Consider the following 19,132-nt stretch of genomic DNA (forward strand, 5'->3'; position numbering starts at 1 on the left):
CCTATTCAAGCCTGTTTTGTGTTGGCCAGTATGCAAGACCGTTGAAAGTCATCGAGGCTCCTGACCAAAGTAATACAGACCAGCGAATCACCTATTGCCAAAGTAGCGTACCTTTTCCATGTTCTTATATTTTGACACCGCGGCACGTGTGAGCAGAAAGAAACAACACAAGACTAATGTCCATGCTGCTTCTAACTTTGCATTCCACCACTGAATTCTATTTCTGTCCGTTTTAGTACTTGCATATCTCGACTGCGGAAAGACTCAGGTGAAGTGAACACACAAAAATCTCTTTCGCTCCTGGTAGGAGGAGAGAGAGTTCATTTCATTCAACAACAACAACATTTTGTCAAACCAAGAAAACAATATAAATACAAATATGTATATCAAATAAACAGATGTTTTCGGTACATTACTGGGAGACAACGATACGACCTTTAGGGGTCATCAGAGTCAGTTGCCACACCTAAGTAGTATTTGATAACGAAATGGACAGGTGTCAAATTCATCATAGAAATTGCCACCAAGACGCCCCAGAGAAAATAATACCATACTTCTTTCGCCATTGATTCCTGCCACTTTGGCGCAGTCAAGTACATGCAATTGGAAATAATGTCTCAACGACTCGGTTTTTCTCTGCCCCCACCAAGAGATTCAACTGAACTATGATGATGTCATTGTGAGAATTAGCTATTGTCATCCGGATTTTATTTAATTAATGCGAATGATTATAGGCCTATTTGGTTGTAAGTTTAAAATCACATATATACCATGTTTCCCCGAAAATAGAACCGGGTCTTATTTCAATTTTCCTCCGAAAAATGCCACTAGGTCTTATTTTCGGGGGATGTCTTATATTTTCATTTATCAAAAACAGAATTACAAAGAAGGGAATTACGAGATTTTCAAATACACAAAATATGAAAACCGATACATATTTACCTATAAATAACACGCTTTTATTCAAATAACTGCAAAACAAAGATTATATATATATATATATATATATATATATCAATCATTTAAAACGTGTAGGAGAGATTTCTTGCTATTGACTAGAACTAGGTCAAAAAATAATTTCGCTTTATTAACTAGGTCTTATTTGAAGGGAATGGCTTATATTAACATCATTTTTAAATTTTAAGGCTAGGTCTTATTTTCGGGGAAACACGGCAGATAGACACACAATTTGTAAAAGGTTACACAAAAAATTATCGTTAATCACGTTCATATTCTTGATTATGGTATTTCAAAACCTATGTTGTTTGTTAATTGGATCATAGGTGATGGATGCTCGAGGGTCACATTGGAGTGCTCCGCGACCCGCATGCGCCCGCAAGCTGCGAGATTGACAACCCTGGTAAATCTAGTGTGGTATAACCTGTGTCGGGCTGTATAACTGTAGAATTTTTGAAAAATAATTTAACACAGACACACTAGTTTTTGTTTGCTTTTGAGAAAATTTGACAGTAAAAGATGTTGCCGCCCGATCGGATATTTTTATATTAAATTCAGAAATTATATGAATTTTGTTGTCGTCAACAAGACTAACTCACCGGCGAATTTGTTATTCATCTGAAAATGCCATGGTTAGAAATTGGACACCAACACCACTCAAATCAAATGAATTGTTGCGCACATCGAGGGCAATACCACTATCGCAAAATTAATGTTTCCGATAAAAACAAATAAAGCAATTGAATAATTTTTGAAAAGTTTATTTGGAATATTCAGTCATTTTAGATATATAATCGATGTAATCGAAATCAAATTTGACAGAAATGATCATAATAATAGTTAATACCAACGCAAATTAAAATACTGTGATTTAAATGAATAACAGAAACTAGTTTAATTGTCTTTCGCACAAATATGCATATGAATGATCGCACGGAGAGTCATTCATTTTCCACCCAGTTCCTTGTGCTAACGTTCCACAATCTTCATTCCCGCCGTAATCATTGGGCTCACCAGTGTACCAATCAGTAGATTGAGGGTTTGCAATCACACCATCTGCCCAGATAAACTGACCTTCGGTTTCAATATCATCCACACCAATCCATACCTGTTCATCATATTTCAAGTTTTCCAGTAATATTTTTATTAGATCCCTGTAAAATGAACAACGCTTCAATAGTTTCGGAATATCAACGAAAATGAATGATGATGAATATTTTCTATCCTAGTTTTTACTTATGGGCACTGATTTTCGAATATTACAGTTTTTCTGTCGTGCCGTAGATCTAGTTATGTGATCCTTATTCACTGTTTTCAGGCGTTGCCATTGGTTTTATCTGTCGTTAAAATTTTCACCCTCACCTTCGAACTTTAGAATCCCGCAATCCTACAGAGGCAAGATTTGCGCTAAATTTCTGACAGTTTGTCTTAGCTTTTTCGTAATCTAGACGATCTTCAAAAAGTTTGTAATAGAAGCCGTTGCTTGCCAGGTACCAGGTAAATAAGAATGCTGTATTTGAATATCAATTAGCTTATATAGCCTTATACCAAGAAATAATAATATATTATATATATAATATAATTATAAATAACCACTGTTAGATTTTTCAAGCCTTCACAAGAAAGAACGTAAAATATTAAATCGATAAATGCACATTTTTTTTTCAAATTTTCCTACATTTAATCTTACCGCTAATATTCGCAGATTGCGGACGGACTCCGAACTCCGTCTTGATATACGCAGTGGTGTGTTAAATAGAAAATAATATACTGTGTTGGAGTCGTTTTAAAGCGTCCAAATATATTCTAATGAGTTTTTGTAATACCCGACTGAGTTGTATTTTGGAATAATCTAAAGCGCTTTAAATAAGCTCTAATGTTTAAAATTGCGGCTAATTTGACAGACTTGTAAGTGAAAGTTGACCAAACTTGGAGAGAGTACATAAAATATTCAGTATTCAAAAGTAGGCAATTCATACTACATCACCTCTTGCTTTAGCATCAGCAACGTTTCGCTTGAGTTGAGCAATGACATCTAAAGTTGAAAATAAATGAATCTAATTTTAAATGCTATTCAGTGTGAAATAACGGAGAAGCCAATTATAAAGTTATGTCATCACCGATTACGACTTTCGTCGACAAATCGGCACCTTTATTGGATGGATAAGAACAGGCGTCTGATCTAAGTAAGGACCAAAACATCATTAGAGAGAACAGGGCAAACATTCAAATTAAAGTCCATTGTAATATTATTAACAAAGCAAGCGGAGTGAAGCCACATTTGGCCGACGGAGTAATTAATCTAGTCTGAAACTAGTTTATCTGTATGGAATTCTGTTAGAGTCGACACAAGCGCACCGGTTGCGTCCTCAAAATTCTGCCGTATCATTTATTTTCATAAATGCCGACGGTGGATGTATATGACCATAATGAAAAGGGATTTAACTTTCACAGTGAAGGGTGCAATGTCTTCATGTCATGGCCTATCTATATGTTTGAAGAATCCAAAGAAAAATTTTCGGTTATCGTGACCAACATATATATCAGCTTTGTGTTTGGAGGAATATATATAAACTCCCAGGCCGGAAACCAACAATTCTGATTATTTTTTCAAAGCCTTCGTGACTTGCAATTGGTTTTGGTCCACATTACCTGCCTAAAATCGAACCTACTGCTCATTTGCAGCCCCATACGGGTATTGTATTCAAATGATGATCCGAACCATATATTTGTCTCTATTTCTGACTATTTCTTCAGAATCTTTAAATATCTTATTATATGATAATACTGTAATCCGCTTCATGTAAAAAATTCAGAAGCAATAAAGTTGAGTTTTATAAATGTAAGATATGACAACGTTAATATGTAAATACTTATTATACCAGAAGAGTCAGGATTTTGACAATCGCCTTCTAAGAAGAAACGTCCGTTTCTCCACTTCCCCACACAAACACCATCTGTGTACAAATTTAGAATATTATTCACCTAATTAAGATGAGTAGATTTTTGTTTTATCATTATATCGATAGCATTGTCAATTGGCCAAATTTATATTTTTAGGTGTGTCGTAGGTTAAAGTTCCTCAGTTTACGTATTAAGTTGTCAATCTATATTTATTTACAAGAGATAACAAACTGCATAGCATACACCGAACTAATGGAACTATGTGAAAAACCCGGTTTCAACGCCCGGAAAATGAGCGTGATCAAATTTGTTAAAACATCAACCGCGTTGACTCAACGATTCACAAGGTTTTTGACATGGAATAATCATTTTTTGGCCAGAAATGCGCAATCGAATCCATTAGTGAGTATCATATACAATAGATTCAAATTTAGATTCTGGTTTAAAACTTTTCTCACTTAAATAGAACGTAACGATCATTTAGATCAGGGTGGTCCAAAATTATTATTGCATTGTTCGCGGGCCACAATATTGCCAAACATAGGTAAACAGGGCAATACAAAACAAACACTTTTATTGTGCAAATACATTGATCATGATTTGACATGTCATCACGCGTAAACATAAAAAACATCAATAACATCACTAAAACGTGCAAAAAATTTTCTATATCTACATCAAGTGTAAGATTTCAAACTCATAACGGAAAAAGCGCTTCCGCAAATGTAACTGCTTTCGAACATCGATAGGATTCTCAAGCAAAATTCATTAAAATGTGGAACTCCTCATTGCTCACATGATTGAAAAATGCCGTTTTAGATTAATTTTTCCCTAATTGCTGATTGATTACCAAATGTGAGGTACAGGAGAGTAATTACAAAGTTTTCTGGCATATGAATTATATTGACAGAACATAATATTAATATTTAGTTATCATAACTAGTTATTATATTGATAGCATATATCCCCACCAAAAAAATAGAAGGGCAGTGAACAATTTGGACTAAGCAAGCACATTATTCGACTTCGCTAAAGTGATGTAACAAGTAGTCAGTGAATTTTTTGAGTATTTTTGTGGCGAGACAACACAAAATGCGATTTTTTGATTACACTTCAGTAAATGCGACGCGGGCCACAGAGAATGATGCTGCGGGTCACCGCCCTGGGTTTGGACCACCCTGATAAAAGGTCTCACTTGTTTAATTGTCCATATTTTCATACTGTGTGGAAGTATGTAATAACGACTGCATAATCTCATCGACTTGGTAGGGAAACAAATAAATATTTTCTTAGATAATCCTATAACAAGAGTTTCTTTCCATTTTTTTGAATGAGAAAGAATTAACGGGATAGAGTTCATTTGGGTCTTACCAAGGATCTGATATCCGTGAGTACGAGCGTCTTTTTATGATTAGAAAATAACTGAATAATAATATTGTTCATACCTCCTTTTGCCCTAGTTGCAGCAGAAGCCTTCAGAAGACAAATGATAGCGATAATTTTGACATTCATCCCTTGATCTTGATAACTCTTTTATCAAGCCTCGACTTTATTTAGCTAAATGAGACTCTTGTGCAAGTGAATGTCTATAAGCGTTCTAATCGATTCAAATTGATGAATAGACTACCAGACTACCAATATCACGCGGCATTTTTTAACTTCCGAGTTCGTGAACATTGCCTGATTCAAAATTTAGGTTAATGATCATTAAGTTTCAGGAAACGAGCGTTAAAAACTTTTGCCGTTTTGACCTGGTGGACCCTAGCATCAGATTTCTCACATTCTAATCATTGCGAATGAAAATTCAATGCGAAAATTAACCAGAGATCTAACCCGCTTTTGTTTGTTGTTATCGAATTTAAGCTCCACACTAATTCGTCCATCTTTGTATATCTGTATGGCCAAAGTTCTCAACTTTTATTCTCTCATTTACTTCTTCGCAAATTTCAAATTCATTAAATTTACCCCTTCCCCTCAAATATTTTTCATATCTCTACAAATACACCTATATTGACTAATTGAAGATGGAAAAGTGTTTAGAAAAAAGGAATTTCTACGTAGTATTGTGCAGATGTCTCACTTGATTGTGTCGAGTTCCCGTACCTACAGTTAAACCACGCTGCAATGCTGCTTCCTTCTTCATAGCGCGATGGCCTTGTACAGGGTCGTCCAACCCGTGGCCCGCAAAGAGTTCCGAGTGGCCCGCGCAGTATTTTTCGAAATTAAATAAACTAAACTTAACACGATGTCTCCCACAAATTAGACACTTCCCCAAAAAATTAAGTAAATCAATATTAAAAAAATAATACCTCGTAGTTCAAACGCGCGAGAGACACGACTAAATGAAAATTTTCGAGAAATTGCTTTCAATTTACTTTTGCTATAGTGAGCACTGATATCGACGATTTGTCCATTTCAGCCTGCTGTATTGAACCTCCCTTTACAACGAGCCGTGAATTTCATATAGGACAAGGTGTGTTTCGTGATTTTGGTTTGTTTGTTCCGGCCGATGTACATCCCAATATCGGTTCTCCTTATCACACATGTACCAAATTTGGCGCTCCCGCAGTATGTGCAACAAGATGGCGGACTATATTATATTCAGAATATCTTACTGAGATATTTTGTGTTAAATTTGCGTTACGCTGCTTGAACAGAAAGTAAATGGTTCACGTGAACGTCCCTGATTTTTCTAAACGATATCAATCTCCTATGACATATAATCATAAATATGTTTTGAAATATGATTCTTTGAAATCATGGTGTCATCTATGAACAATACATCAACAACTCAACGCAAACTAAGTGATAAAACTTTAATAAAATTTTTCTCATTTTCAAATATGGCGTGACAGTCATTTAGATCAGAGTGGTCCGAATTATTATTGCATTGTTCGCGGGCCACAATATTGCCAAACATATTTAAACAGGGCAATACAAAACAAACACTTTTATTGTGCAAATACATTGATCATCATTTGTCATGTATCAAGTTAAAACATGCAAAAAACACCAATAACATCACTTAAACGTGCAAAAGTTTTTCTGTATTTATATCAAGTGTCTCTTCAAAACGAAGAAAGTGCTTCCGCAAATGTAAGTGCTTTCGAACATCGATAGGATTCTCAGAGAGAAATTCATCAAATTTTAGAAATGCTCATTGCTCACATGCCGATTTAAATTTCATTTTGCCGTAACTGCAGATTGATTGATTACTAAATGTGATGTACAGGAGAGTAATTACTAATTTTTCTGGCATATGAGAAGCTTTTTTTGGAATACTGTTTAGGCTGGTTGCAAAAAATCACCAAAAGGAAATGTAAGGAATAATAAATAAAAGGAAATGATAGGCCATAACATTAATATTTAGTTAGTTATATTGATAGTATATAGCCAACCAAAAAGATAGGAAGCCAGTGAACAATCTGGACTAGGCAAGTACATTATTCGACTTCGCTAAGTGCCTCAGCTAGCCGTGACACTAGTGTCAATTCAGTGACATTAGTGATGTAACAAAATGTCAAAAAAATTTCTGGTTCTTTTTATGGAGAAACAACAAAAAATGCGTTTTTGGTTACACTCCAACAAATGCGACACGGGCCACATATATCGGCCCGCTGGCCTGGGTTTAGACCACCCTGATTTAGATTTAGACCTTCAAAGTGTGTACAAACAGAATAGGTCTCACTTGTTTAATTGTCAATATTTTCATACTGTGTGGAAATATGTATTAAAGACTGCATACTCTTATCGACTTAGGGGGGAAACAATTAAATATTTTCTTAAATAATCCTATATCAGTGGTTTCTTCCGAGAATAAACTCGAGTCTAAGCAAAGATATGATAACCGCGAGTATACGAGTGTCTTTTTATAAATAGAAAATAATAAAATATTAATATTGTTCATACCTTTTTTACCACAGTTGCAGCAGGAGCCTTTAGAAGAAAAATGAGAGCAATAATTTTACCATTCATTCCTTGATAACTCTTATCGTTCTAATCGTTAGATTCAAATTGATAACGAGACTTTTTCGCGGAAGTATCCGGCACATTTGCGTTGCGATTGATCACCGATTTTCAATCCGAATTTTGCTTGCGCACTCAATTTTATTTTATTCCCGCCCGCATTAATGGTTTGATCAGAGTACTAGTCAGTAGATTAAATAATTACCTATCATATCGTCTGTCCCACCAAACTGAACGTCTTTTTAAATATCCAATCCAACCTAAGCTATATTTATTTCAGGAGTGTATTTTGAAAATCAATATGAAGAGAAGATCATTGCAACTTTGTCTTTAATAGGCCAGAATACGTCTGAACACGGCATGAAACGTAATATACAAATTTCCCTGGTGTGACATAGGTCTATTTATGTGGTCTCGCATTAGATACTTGGCAAATATGTGATGTTTTCGTGTTTCGTTGTTGGTTTTATAGAGTCTTGAAAATGTTTATACAGCCACAAACTTATCGATGTCACGAACCCGTAGTGGTCCGATTTGCATCAAGTTTCTAATGATTCACGTTCGCATTTGCGACAAGATCGTCAAAAAAGTGTGTGGGTAAATCCATTTCTTGTCCGGTACTAGGTTTGCAGGGCTTATGTATTCAAGATAAAACTCACAGCTCTCTCATATGCTAAGTTGGAACTACTTCTTTCAATGAGCTCTTTCAGTTCATACCAGCAGTTAGCAGCGCTACGGATCATGCCAATTTGTCTCAGTATTTAGTTAATTTTAATCGACAGTTCATATGTCTGAAATGAGTTGTGCGATAATCCGAAGCTAAATTAGATCCCATACTTGAAATTACGGATAAAGTTCAGCACTTCGGTCACTGTCTTGAAAATTAAACATACTTTTAAGTACAAGTTGACAAGCTCAGAAAGAAACATTTCACAATTTATTTATATTGGTTTACCTTCTTCATTTTGTTACATAATATTATAGTTTGATAATGACATTTGAATATACGAGGGACATTTTATGCATATATATATATTTCAATCTATTCAAAGTAATGATTATGCTTAATATTGTGTATGCGATAACGACATTGCCCAAACGTTGTTTCCCATTCGATTTTGCGTTGAATTATCAAATTTAGGTTGAGTCATCAGCGCATATGAATTTATTGCAAATAAGGTTACCCGGAAGATGCATCGATAACAAAATTAAATATTTCAAAGTTGAAGCCTATACCCTGTATATGTATAAGACCTGGCGTATAATCTATTAGTGGCGCAACTAAAAATTGTCATTTGTGTGAAACACACGACAGTTCAAATAAACAAAGCCACATCTAAATAATAGGTGGAGCTAGATTTCGTCAACAAAAAAAATGTGAGCCTCAAAGTCATGCCTTAATGAAGTGTTGGATAGGGATACCATATACAGAAGAGCAAAGTTATGAACAATTTTACCTTGATTGAATAACAGAAGTTAAAAGAAAAGAAATTTCCATATTTTCTAGGGTACTAAGAGGGTTATTTCAAACTGTCGGCAAAGCTATTTTTATGTTTTGTAATGCAATTGTGGGTAAAGCAAGGTATCAGTGTTATAAAAACAGTTATTGTGGAATAATGAGCTCATATAACATTATGAAAAGCTGTATTTAACCACAACTTCCATTGTATTGAATCTGAAAAGTTTTTTTTGTAAATTGGACGGATAGTGGCATGTAGCCTTAAAAAGAAATAGGCTTTGCTTTGTTTTAGTATTAGGCGGAAGATCAGATAGAGGAGAGAGGAATTGAATTGGAAGTTGATTGGGACGATGAATACGATCCTCAAGTTGCTCATCAATGAACAGCCTGACAGATACTACTGGCAACTTAGGACGATGAAGCAAGCGAGGAACCAGTTGATGCTGTAAACAGAAATAAGCAGCAAAAAAAATAAAATAAAATGGTATCGCTAGACAGAAAACTCTTTCAGCTTTTGTTTACTGTGTGGATAGACCTCCACTCGTCTAGAATAGATAGACCTCCATGTTTCATTGAAATCGGATTTGCATTTCCGAAGTACCGGAAGACGGGATTTCAGACTTTCAGTGATGATGAAAGAATTAAATATTTACTTGAACCCATTAATCATTATAACGGAGTTTTAAAGAGGGCTTGCATATATATACGCTAAAGTTTTAGAAGTCAAATTCTTTCACACATCGGCGTCTGAGCCAAAACATATTTTAATACGGAGTCGGTGTCGATTATAAATTTTCGTCGATTTCACAGTCTCATTTGCAATTTATAACATAAGGGAGCTGGTGCAGAAGTTGCGGAACAAATTAATCTTGGTTTTGATGCATCCGTGGTTGTGACTGAGACTAACCATAATAAAATTACTAAATAATTGTTTCGATAATTACTTCGCCGGAATGTTTGTAGTAAGAAAATTAAAATCGAGAGGCAATCCTTCACCTGTAGTTGTTATGAACAGACGATTGATGGGATCGACTGAAATCTCGATAAAAGCTTATAAAAAATAGATTCAACCGATTACTAAGTGTCGGTAAAAATAATATATATACATAAATATGTGTGTTATATGTTGGTTATAATGTTAGATAATGATGTTGTGACACTTGCTTCAAGTTTTCCCGAATTTTCCCAAGTCGCTGTGAAGCACCATGGCTAAAGCAAGCAAGTAAAGGCCAGTTTGAGTGATTTTTCACCTAGATTTTGTACTGACAAGCTTGTGACTTAGAGGTAAAGGAACACCGCATTCGAGCGCTGAACTCATTTGAGTGCAGATGCGAGATTGTAGGCTACTTGCTTTTCTCAAAGCTAAAGATCTATCTCTCCACCACAATTTCAAACACAATGACAACTGTGATTTTTAGCCAAGGACGGAAATCCACTGAACGACATGAAGATATGATGATACATACTATAGGTTAAAAATGCAAAAAACTGTGGCTACAAAAAAAAATGAAGCATAGTTAAATGCGGCAACTGTGCGACGCTTCCTTGTGCTTCAAAAAGGAGAATTGATTCTCGAAATTTCACTGCGAATAGGTTTTATATATATATATATAGGCCTATACAAAAAAATCTACACATATTTTACGCTGGAATTTCTGATCAATGTTTAATATTTATCGATTCCGCAATTTGTGTTTGAGCAATGCAATTTTAAAGCAATATTTCCATTTTTTATTCGAGTATTTTCGGTTCTTCGATTTTTACAAATTTTAGCGCGTTTTGAAAAACATTCGTACACATCGCCTAATTTGCAAATGGGAAGAAGCAAAAAATTTAATATTTGGTCTCAGATGATCAAAAATGAATCAAATTGTAATAAAATTTTTTTTTATATATATTTGCTTTAGCTGCATGGACTAAAAAATTCCAGTGGTATTCAACTTTTGTTTATCATGGAACCGTCGTTAGGCGCTTAGGTTTATCGTGGAATTCGCATAAACAAAAAATTCGAAAACGCGATTGAATTATATAAAAATCAAATTTTTCGAGTAGCAAGACAAGTGAAAGAACACAATAACAACGTCATGTTAAAACGGTGAAGATATGAAAAATAAAGTTCAGCCTATTAAAGCTCCGTTGAATTTTGTATATGTTCGACGTTATTTCCGATAGCGGTGCTAGAGATTCAGTCAGAAATGCTGCGCATTTGCTGAATATACCGATGATCTATGCTTCGCTGTCTCGATGTTAGAAAAATGTCAATAAATAAGACAAATGTATTTGGTCAGAACAAAACCTGCTTTGCAACATTAACTTCATCAAAAGCATACACCTGTGGGTATGGGACTGTGGGTATTAAAATTTCCGAATGCTCTGAATGAGGCCAAATCAATTTTGAAATTAGTTTTATATTTCTCACCTTGCGCATGGTTTGATTCTCAAATATTCAAGAGCCGAAGTAAATCAATATTGTATGATATAAAATGGTTAAATATCACTGCTTCATGACTACTATACTGCCATACGATTGATATTGGAAAGATATGCGAACAGCACCATTACCCAATCTATCGATATTTTGACGGTTCATGCCTATATCTGTATTTTTAAATCGTTTTGTGTATCAATATGGGAACCCCTATGATTTGATATCAAAGAGAAAAGATGAAATACCGGTTCATCTTTTTCCTAAACCTGGTTACTTTATTAAGTCGGTTCCTATAGGAACCTGGGTGACTTGAACCTGCTGTCTCGTTGTGACCGTAAAATGCCCTGAAATAATTTCCATCACAATATTTAATTTAAATTGAATTTTGTTATAAACCATTATCTGAATCACGTAATGGAAAATTACGTCCATTCGTTTAAACATGAAAGCCTACAAGTTAAATCGAATTGTATTTCCACGTTATAACTGATGAAATTTACCTTGAATTACGTACGTTTCTTTACTGGGAGAAGGCGTAATTTACTGTGCAGCGGTATCATGGTTAAGAGTTGATTAAGTAGCAAGCGAGCAACAGTTTCACATTGGGCATTTGAAATACATTGAAAGATTGTTAATCTATCTGATTTATGTCATATTGTAAATTATGACCCTGCCTGTAAACCATTAAGCAAATATTTTACGTATAAATCGTCCTTGTGTATATTTATCCAGTCCGAGTACCTTGTTAAACTTGCAAAATCATTTGATTCTCCTCACGATAGAATTCTTATTTTCAGTATCAGAACGTGATTTCGTTTATGCTACGCAATGTTGAGTGGGCGTATATTGTCGCCATGTCACGCAACGTAAAATGACGCAATCTTATTACGGGGTGATGAGAAATAAATATGATTCTGTAGTTATGGAAACCAAAACTGAAGATAAAATAGACAGAACTTCTTTTGGTATTTGCATGTTCAATAATTTCCGTTGCTATAGTGAAAGTAGAAAAACAAGAATATCAAAATTGACTTGTATATTAACCAACTTGTTGAATTTGAATATCACAAGAAGTGATGAAACATTCCTGTATAGACACATGTGACACTTAACTTCAACCAGTTATAACAAACAAAATATAAAGTCTGGCAGGTCATTGGAAGTGGTGTTTGTGTTGGTTCAATGATCAGTTTTCGTTGCAACTGTATGTGAGTAAAGAACCTGTTAGAATGAATATACTACCTTATTCACCAAGTCGTTCATGATGGCATTGTAATCATAATTTATTCAACGTCTATGAATAGTTCACCTCACCATCGTACTCGACCTCATATCATCGCCAACTGAGTCGCTTCAATTCATAAAAACATCAAGGCTAATCAGTTGTAAGGGACGTTGAAACAGATATGATCAAAGTATGGGATTGACATTCAATAAGTAAATTATGGCAAAATCATGTCCCTACAAAGCGCCAATAATGCTACTAAAAACAATAAACGCTTTTTAAATATTATGTGATTTCAGCTTCAAACACATTTTATGACTTTGCGTCTCGTAATCAACGCAAAACAACTGTGTCTGCTTACGACTCCAATTCCATGACTACGGATGACAGACGATTCGCTGTACGAACTGAGATTGAGCCAATAGTATACATTTTGTCATACACGGCTTTTTTGATGATCAATGGCTATACAAACCAATAAAATTATTCTAAAGCTTCAATCAATTTTTCTACGTGACAAGACAAAAATGGTATTAATAGTTAAAACTAAACAAATTGCTGAATTCATATATTTGTGATATATGTATCACAAAAAGTTAAATAAAATAATTATGCCGCCTTATTTACAGTTTCTCTGAAAATATCGGTCAACATACCGAGTGGTTTGTCTGTGTAACCTTATCACCACGAATTAATACTTAAGTCATTTCTCAAACATAACGATCTCACATCAAAGTTTGCACTTAATATCGAGTGTTTGCTTCTTATCATGCTCAAATAACTCTCAAACACGTTATTTCGCGGTGCTGTCACGCACCTGACGTCACAACTGTAATGTGTTATAATTAATCACAGTATCTTGTCCTTGGTCAAACTAATTGAGAATATGAATAGAACGGGATACATCTGTGTAAACTTTGCAAAATAGCATCATTGATTACAACACTATCGAAATTCGAAAGTATATTAAAAACAAAGAGGTCATTTGAACTTGTCGAAAGCATATACTGTCGATAGTGCTGTATCAATAGTGGTTTATCTAGAACTTTTGCCTCATGAAATTCACATTCTTTAAAATGTATTTCCTGTCAGTGTTGACTTGAGTCTCATGTTTATTCGATATCTGTCATCATATATTCTGCTGTTGCTAGCGTTCAAGAGGTCATTTGATGGAAAACAATTATAAAAAAACTATACAAAGCATATACAAAAACTCATATCCGCCTTTGCCCGTAGTATATTTAAATTTTCGTATTAGTCATATCATGTTAAGCTGCAAAACGCTTCCACAAATAGTGATCTGAACGGAGCAAAAGTCCACAAATTGACCTTAAAACTCAAAAATCGTAGGAATGAATGGTAAACTATATGTCTTCAAGTTATTAGGTGCGACTTGAACTTTATTATCATACACAAACATGAATCTTAAGCTGAATGTTAATATTCAGAAGCCTTGATTGCAGTTAAAATGTTTTCTTTACACACGTTGATGATAAAAACCTTCCGCCCCTTCGGTATATGCGATCACATTCGATAAAAGCTTTGAGTTTTAATACCCAGCTGCATTGTTAAAGAAGAATTAACAATGAAAATGAAAGGCGAAGTAGCCGTTTTGATGTATAATGGTATATATATTCACAACTTCATTGTCAAGGGTGACATTCACATCAATAAAAAATCAAATGACAAAGGAACGATGGAATCTAAAAAATACTCGAAAATTGTTCGCGTGCAGGTAAATCGACCTGAACGGTATTTCACCCATATAGACCATTTATCACGAACCACGATCGTTCTTATCATTACCCTATATGAAGTTTTTGGTTATTTCCTGCAAATTTTTGTTCTAAGTGTTTGTGATTTTAGTTTTAGGAAAATGTACACTGACGCCCGTGCAACACGTAAAAGCAATCTCACTATCTCAGATGGGGTTCCGAAAATACACGAATTATGATTTATTAAAGTCACTAAATAATGCCCAAATATTTGAATAGCTCATTCATCTTTAATGGGGGTAAGCAGTTTGTTGGGTATTGTATTATTTGTACAAAAACTATAATGTAAAACTAGGTTGAGGTACTTATGTTATGCTCAAATCTGGGAATGAAAAATTTTACAACTGTGCGCCAAGTAACGACAGGAATTATAGTTGGTATTCGCCAAAGATTTCTACCTCCCTCCCCCCCTTTTTCGTTCGGATTAACTGAATAACCAAGACGAATATTTGCAAAAAAAATATATTGTCGAAATATTTCTTTGTCGATTAATTTCACAGTTGGTACTAAGACATATTTTTTAAAGTCGAAAAACAGAGGATTCCAATATAAAATTATTGTGTAGAACTTTTTTCGGGTTCAATACTAATACCCGATTTCAATTAATTTTATTTTGAATCAATATTTCAGTTTTTTATTGCCAAAAAAAAGTTTAACGTCAAGATATTGTAAAATTTCTCCTTTATTACCTGTGCATATATTGAATGCAAACGCACATGAAGCGAAGCACGGTTTAATTATGACTCATTTAGAATTTATGTGTATACGTTTACATATATGACTATTACTTTCTAAATTTAGGAACAGAATTAGCAAAAACTTCCAATTTCTATACCTTCTTTATGAAAAAATTAACTTTCTCTTTGGAAAAAGAGTTCATTTCTCTTAGTCACGATGGCATTGCAAAATTGAGAACTTTTCTCCTCAAAGAGGGATCAAAAGGGTACATCCAATACTCAAATACTTCTAAACGATTGCGTTAAAATTTGTTTCGAATTTTAAATAATTAAACATCTAAATCTATTACTTTGATACTTTGGTAATATAGCATATTACCTCATATATGCACCATAGTGTGCACAGAATCGTTATAGCCATAGCATAAGTGAACACAATTTCTGGATTGCCACAAGTCTTTGAGTATTGTTTGACGGTTTGAGGGTATAAACTAATATGTGCAAACAAACAACACAACGGAAACGTAAGTTGGATAGTAACCAAACAAATCGATGTATTCGTTTCAATATTGATTTTCCGGAAGAATTTCATTGAAAAATTTTCTCGGCAGGATGTGGGTTTTCGATTCTCATGTCGGGCAAACAGTTCAGTTGCGTAGGCGTTCGGTAACTATGGGTAATTGGTGCTTTCCTTCCAAGTGCGATCGAAATTTACCCGTTTTTATATAATTTCCCAAGCATTGTAGCACGCTAGCGAAACAATGGGAATACTATAGTTATTGCTCAATATGAAATATTTTAATATTTAATATTCGTGTTTTCACTTTACATATCTCATGTATTTCTAAAACAAAATTTTTATTTTCCACAGTTCGCAACTTTTTCGAATCAGACTTCGTTCGTTTCCTCCTAACATACACATTCAATTATTCGGTGGGTGATCGTTTCATTAATATTCAATGCTTAAAAGAAATTTTGATCACGAAATATCGAAATATACTTTCAGCCATTTTAGTTCCGTCCAGTTTATGGAATGGTCACAGAATCATCAGCACGTTTTTCTATTATAATATATTCTTTGTTGTTTCACAATTGTGCATTTCGTAATGTATTATGGTAATTTTTTCCTTCAAATAGACCGCAGGAGGAATCAGTAACAAAGGAATTTCTAGTATCTCATGTTATTTTGAATACAACAAACTATCACTATCAAATAAGTACGCCATATATATTCATAATAACGTGCAAATTGTCGCTAAAAAATTCTCACAGAATATATTCTTAAGGATAGTTGTGCCCGCGCTAAAGTGCTAAACGAATTAATAGGTTATCCTGGGTTCAAAAGCAAAATTCCTTCCTTTGAATAAATCGAACTAGCATATAAAATAAGCTGGAGCTTTAGATACACAGATCAGTGCTAAATATTCGTTTTAAATGTTTCATTTATACATATGAAAGAAGGACCTGGTTTTTATACACAATTTGAAATACACAAAAAAACGGAAAATAAATGGCTGTGGCGTATAAACGCTGACAAACGAATACACGATTGTGTTAAATACTGTGTCCATATACATCGTAGAACGTAGACTGATTGAACTCTAATTTTGTAGAAATGACAATAATGAGTTGTAATATCATCAAAATTGTTACTCACAATTCATCTATTCTATATGATAGATTATAGATTGAAGTATCTTGTTGGTCAGTGTGATTGGAGAATGCATATCATATCACCAAAAGTTTTTGAATCTATTACTACTACAAGGTGAAAGGTTAATCTAGTTATATTACGTTGTATAGGTTGCCACACCCGATGTCACATTAATATTTCAACTATGACTTTGAGCAAAAAAAGAGATAAAATACCACTGTAAAACACAAGCGTATACTTTTGAATCTACACGGGTTTGCAATTTTTCAATGCCAGGTACAGGTTTGCTCGATATTATGCGCGGGGGCACATCATCCATTGAAGGCATGATTTATGCGTGGTTAGTTTACGTATCCGTATGTTTCCTAAGCAAAAAATGAGGTGTGTTCTTACTTAAAAGTCAATCACCCACTCTCCAAAAATAACTTAAGTCTTCAGAAAAAATAAAATAAAACTAAAAATCAGGGGGTGCAGGCGCCGACGCCAAACCAGTTCTCGTTTAAATAAACATAAACAAATCCAACAAACCAAATATAGTGCCTGTCTCCTTGTGTTGTGTATAAAAATAAAACAACATAAGTCGCTATTCAGATTATGACGTTTGTTTTAAACATAGATCAAGAATATTAACCTTGCTGAGAATTAAGGAGAGTCGCTATCAGCGATATCTTGCAGGTAGATATGACGAGAGATAGCGTTCATAAACAATCGTCACGATCACGGTAAAAAGGTAATGGAAACATTTTATTTTTAGATTCGTTTTCTTGACATTAATTGTAGACCCTCCCAAACTATAAAAATACTTTTGAATGCAGCCTATTCTTTATTCATGACATAATTATATCATTTTTACGCTGTCCGTTTGGGGAAAACGACATAATGATAAACTGATTGAAAGAGGTCCATGCAGAAAACACGATAAGAGGCTTCGTCTTCGCGGAAATAATTAAACACGATTTTAGTAAAAACTTCCAGGTATTTCCACTGCGATTTGGAATAACTTTATTTAATACCATATAGGGTAACATAACAATAAAACGAAACATTACAAAAATACAATTGTGTTATGCAGCCTCCTAAGTCAATAAACAAAATTTGTAATATTTTCGCAAGGTGTATATTATGTTATAAAAAATATTGGCATTTGATGATGGATATAGACTGAAAACGAGAAATCACTGGATGTGTAATACTTTTTAGGATGCATGTATTAAATACATTTTTCACACGTTCTCCTGTATTTCTTATAATTACAAAAATCACTAATAAAATATGTATTAGACACGAAATATCTAATAATAACAACAGCATGTTGTTTTTCGTGCTCTGCTAAATATTTACCTAATAAGAACTACATCGGGCGTGTCACTAATTTCTTAGAATATTTTTTGTTTAAAATATATTTTCAACTATTCAGATTGCGACACACGGATATGCTGATAGCTATTACAGAATACGAAAGATTTATACGAAACTGTAAACCTTATTTGATTAACTGAATACTTTTTTAGGTTTGCTCATATTCGATAGAAATTAATGTCATTTTCAGAGCTTATAGCGAAAACTGCTTTGAACGTAGTATTTTAAAATTTAGATCAGCATCGAAAATAACTTCTGGCTTTTGTCAACAGAAGATGATGAGAAGTTTAGTTTTAAAATTATGGGACTTTTGTTACCAGCAATGTCGATTCATGCGAAATGCTGTTTGGATAGATAAAAAAAAGGTATGCTTGTTTGTGCAATAAAGTTTTAACGTTCCACTTGTTTTTTTAACATGTATAGTTAATTTTGTGAATGATATAAGCGATTTATAATTTGTGGTATTGATCGAATAAAGTGTGAATTTTGGTGCAAAAAATTGCGTAAAAAACTATATTTGATGAAATTCCATTTAGCGGATATTTGTGAAAATGTCACGATTTGATTCGTAGCAATGAGTCAATCTTAAAATACTACCTGTAATCAGATTTAATACAATAATTCAAATAATACACAAAAATGTGATTAATATACCGGGATTTCCGACATTACCCTTTCGGTCAATGCCTGCCAGCAGGAGGTATGTTACAAAATGTCAAATGATTTAG

General features: G+C 34.0%; 1 protein-coding gene across 2 annotated transcripts; it reads right to left on the minus strand.

Moving 5' to 3' along the window:
* Positions 1-610: 610 nt before the first annotated feature.
* Positions 611-13,041, minus strand: LOC120340902 (C-type lectin mannose-binding isoform-like). 2 transcript variants are annotated; one of them, XM_039409296.2, is made up of 5 exons: positions 5,307-13,041; positions 3,840-3,914; positions 2,945-2,992; positions 2,320-2,473; positions 611-2,111 (listed from the first exon to the last, which is right to left on the minus strand). In XM_039409296.2, the coding sequence occupies exons 1-5, from the start codon at positions 5,371-5,373 to the stop codon at positions 1,847-1,849; spliced, it is 609 nt and encodes a 202-aa protein (XP_039265230.2). In that variant the 5' UTR covers positions 5,374-13,041; the 3' UTR covers positions 611-1,846. The 2 variants fall into 2 exon arrangements, with proteins under 2 accessions (XP_039265230.2, XP_039265231.2); XM_039409297.2 differs by having other exon boundaries at positions 2,320-2,467; positions 5,307-13,040.
* Between the last annotated feature and the right edge of the window lie 6,091 nt (positions 13,042-19,132).

This window comes from Styela clava, chromosome 14, assembly GCF_964204865.1.
Source record: "Styela clava chromosome 14, kaStyClav1.hap1.2, whole genome shotgun sequence".
In the NCBI taxonomy this organism is placed as follows: domain Eukaryota; kingdom Metazoa; phylum Chordata; class Ascidiacea; order Stolidobranchia; family Styelidae; genus Styela; species Styela clava.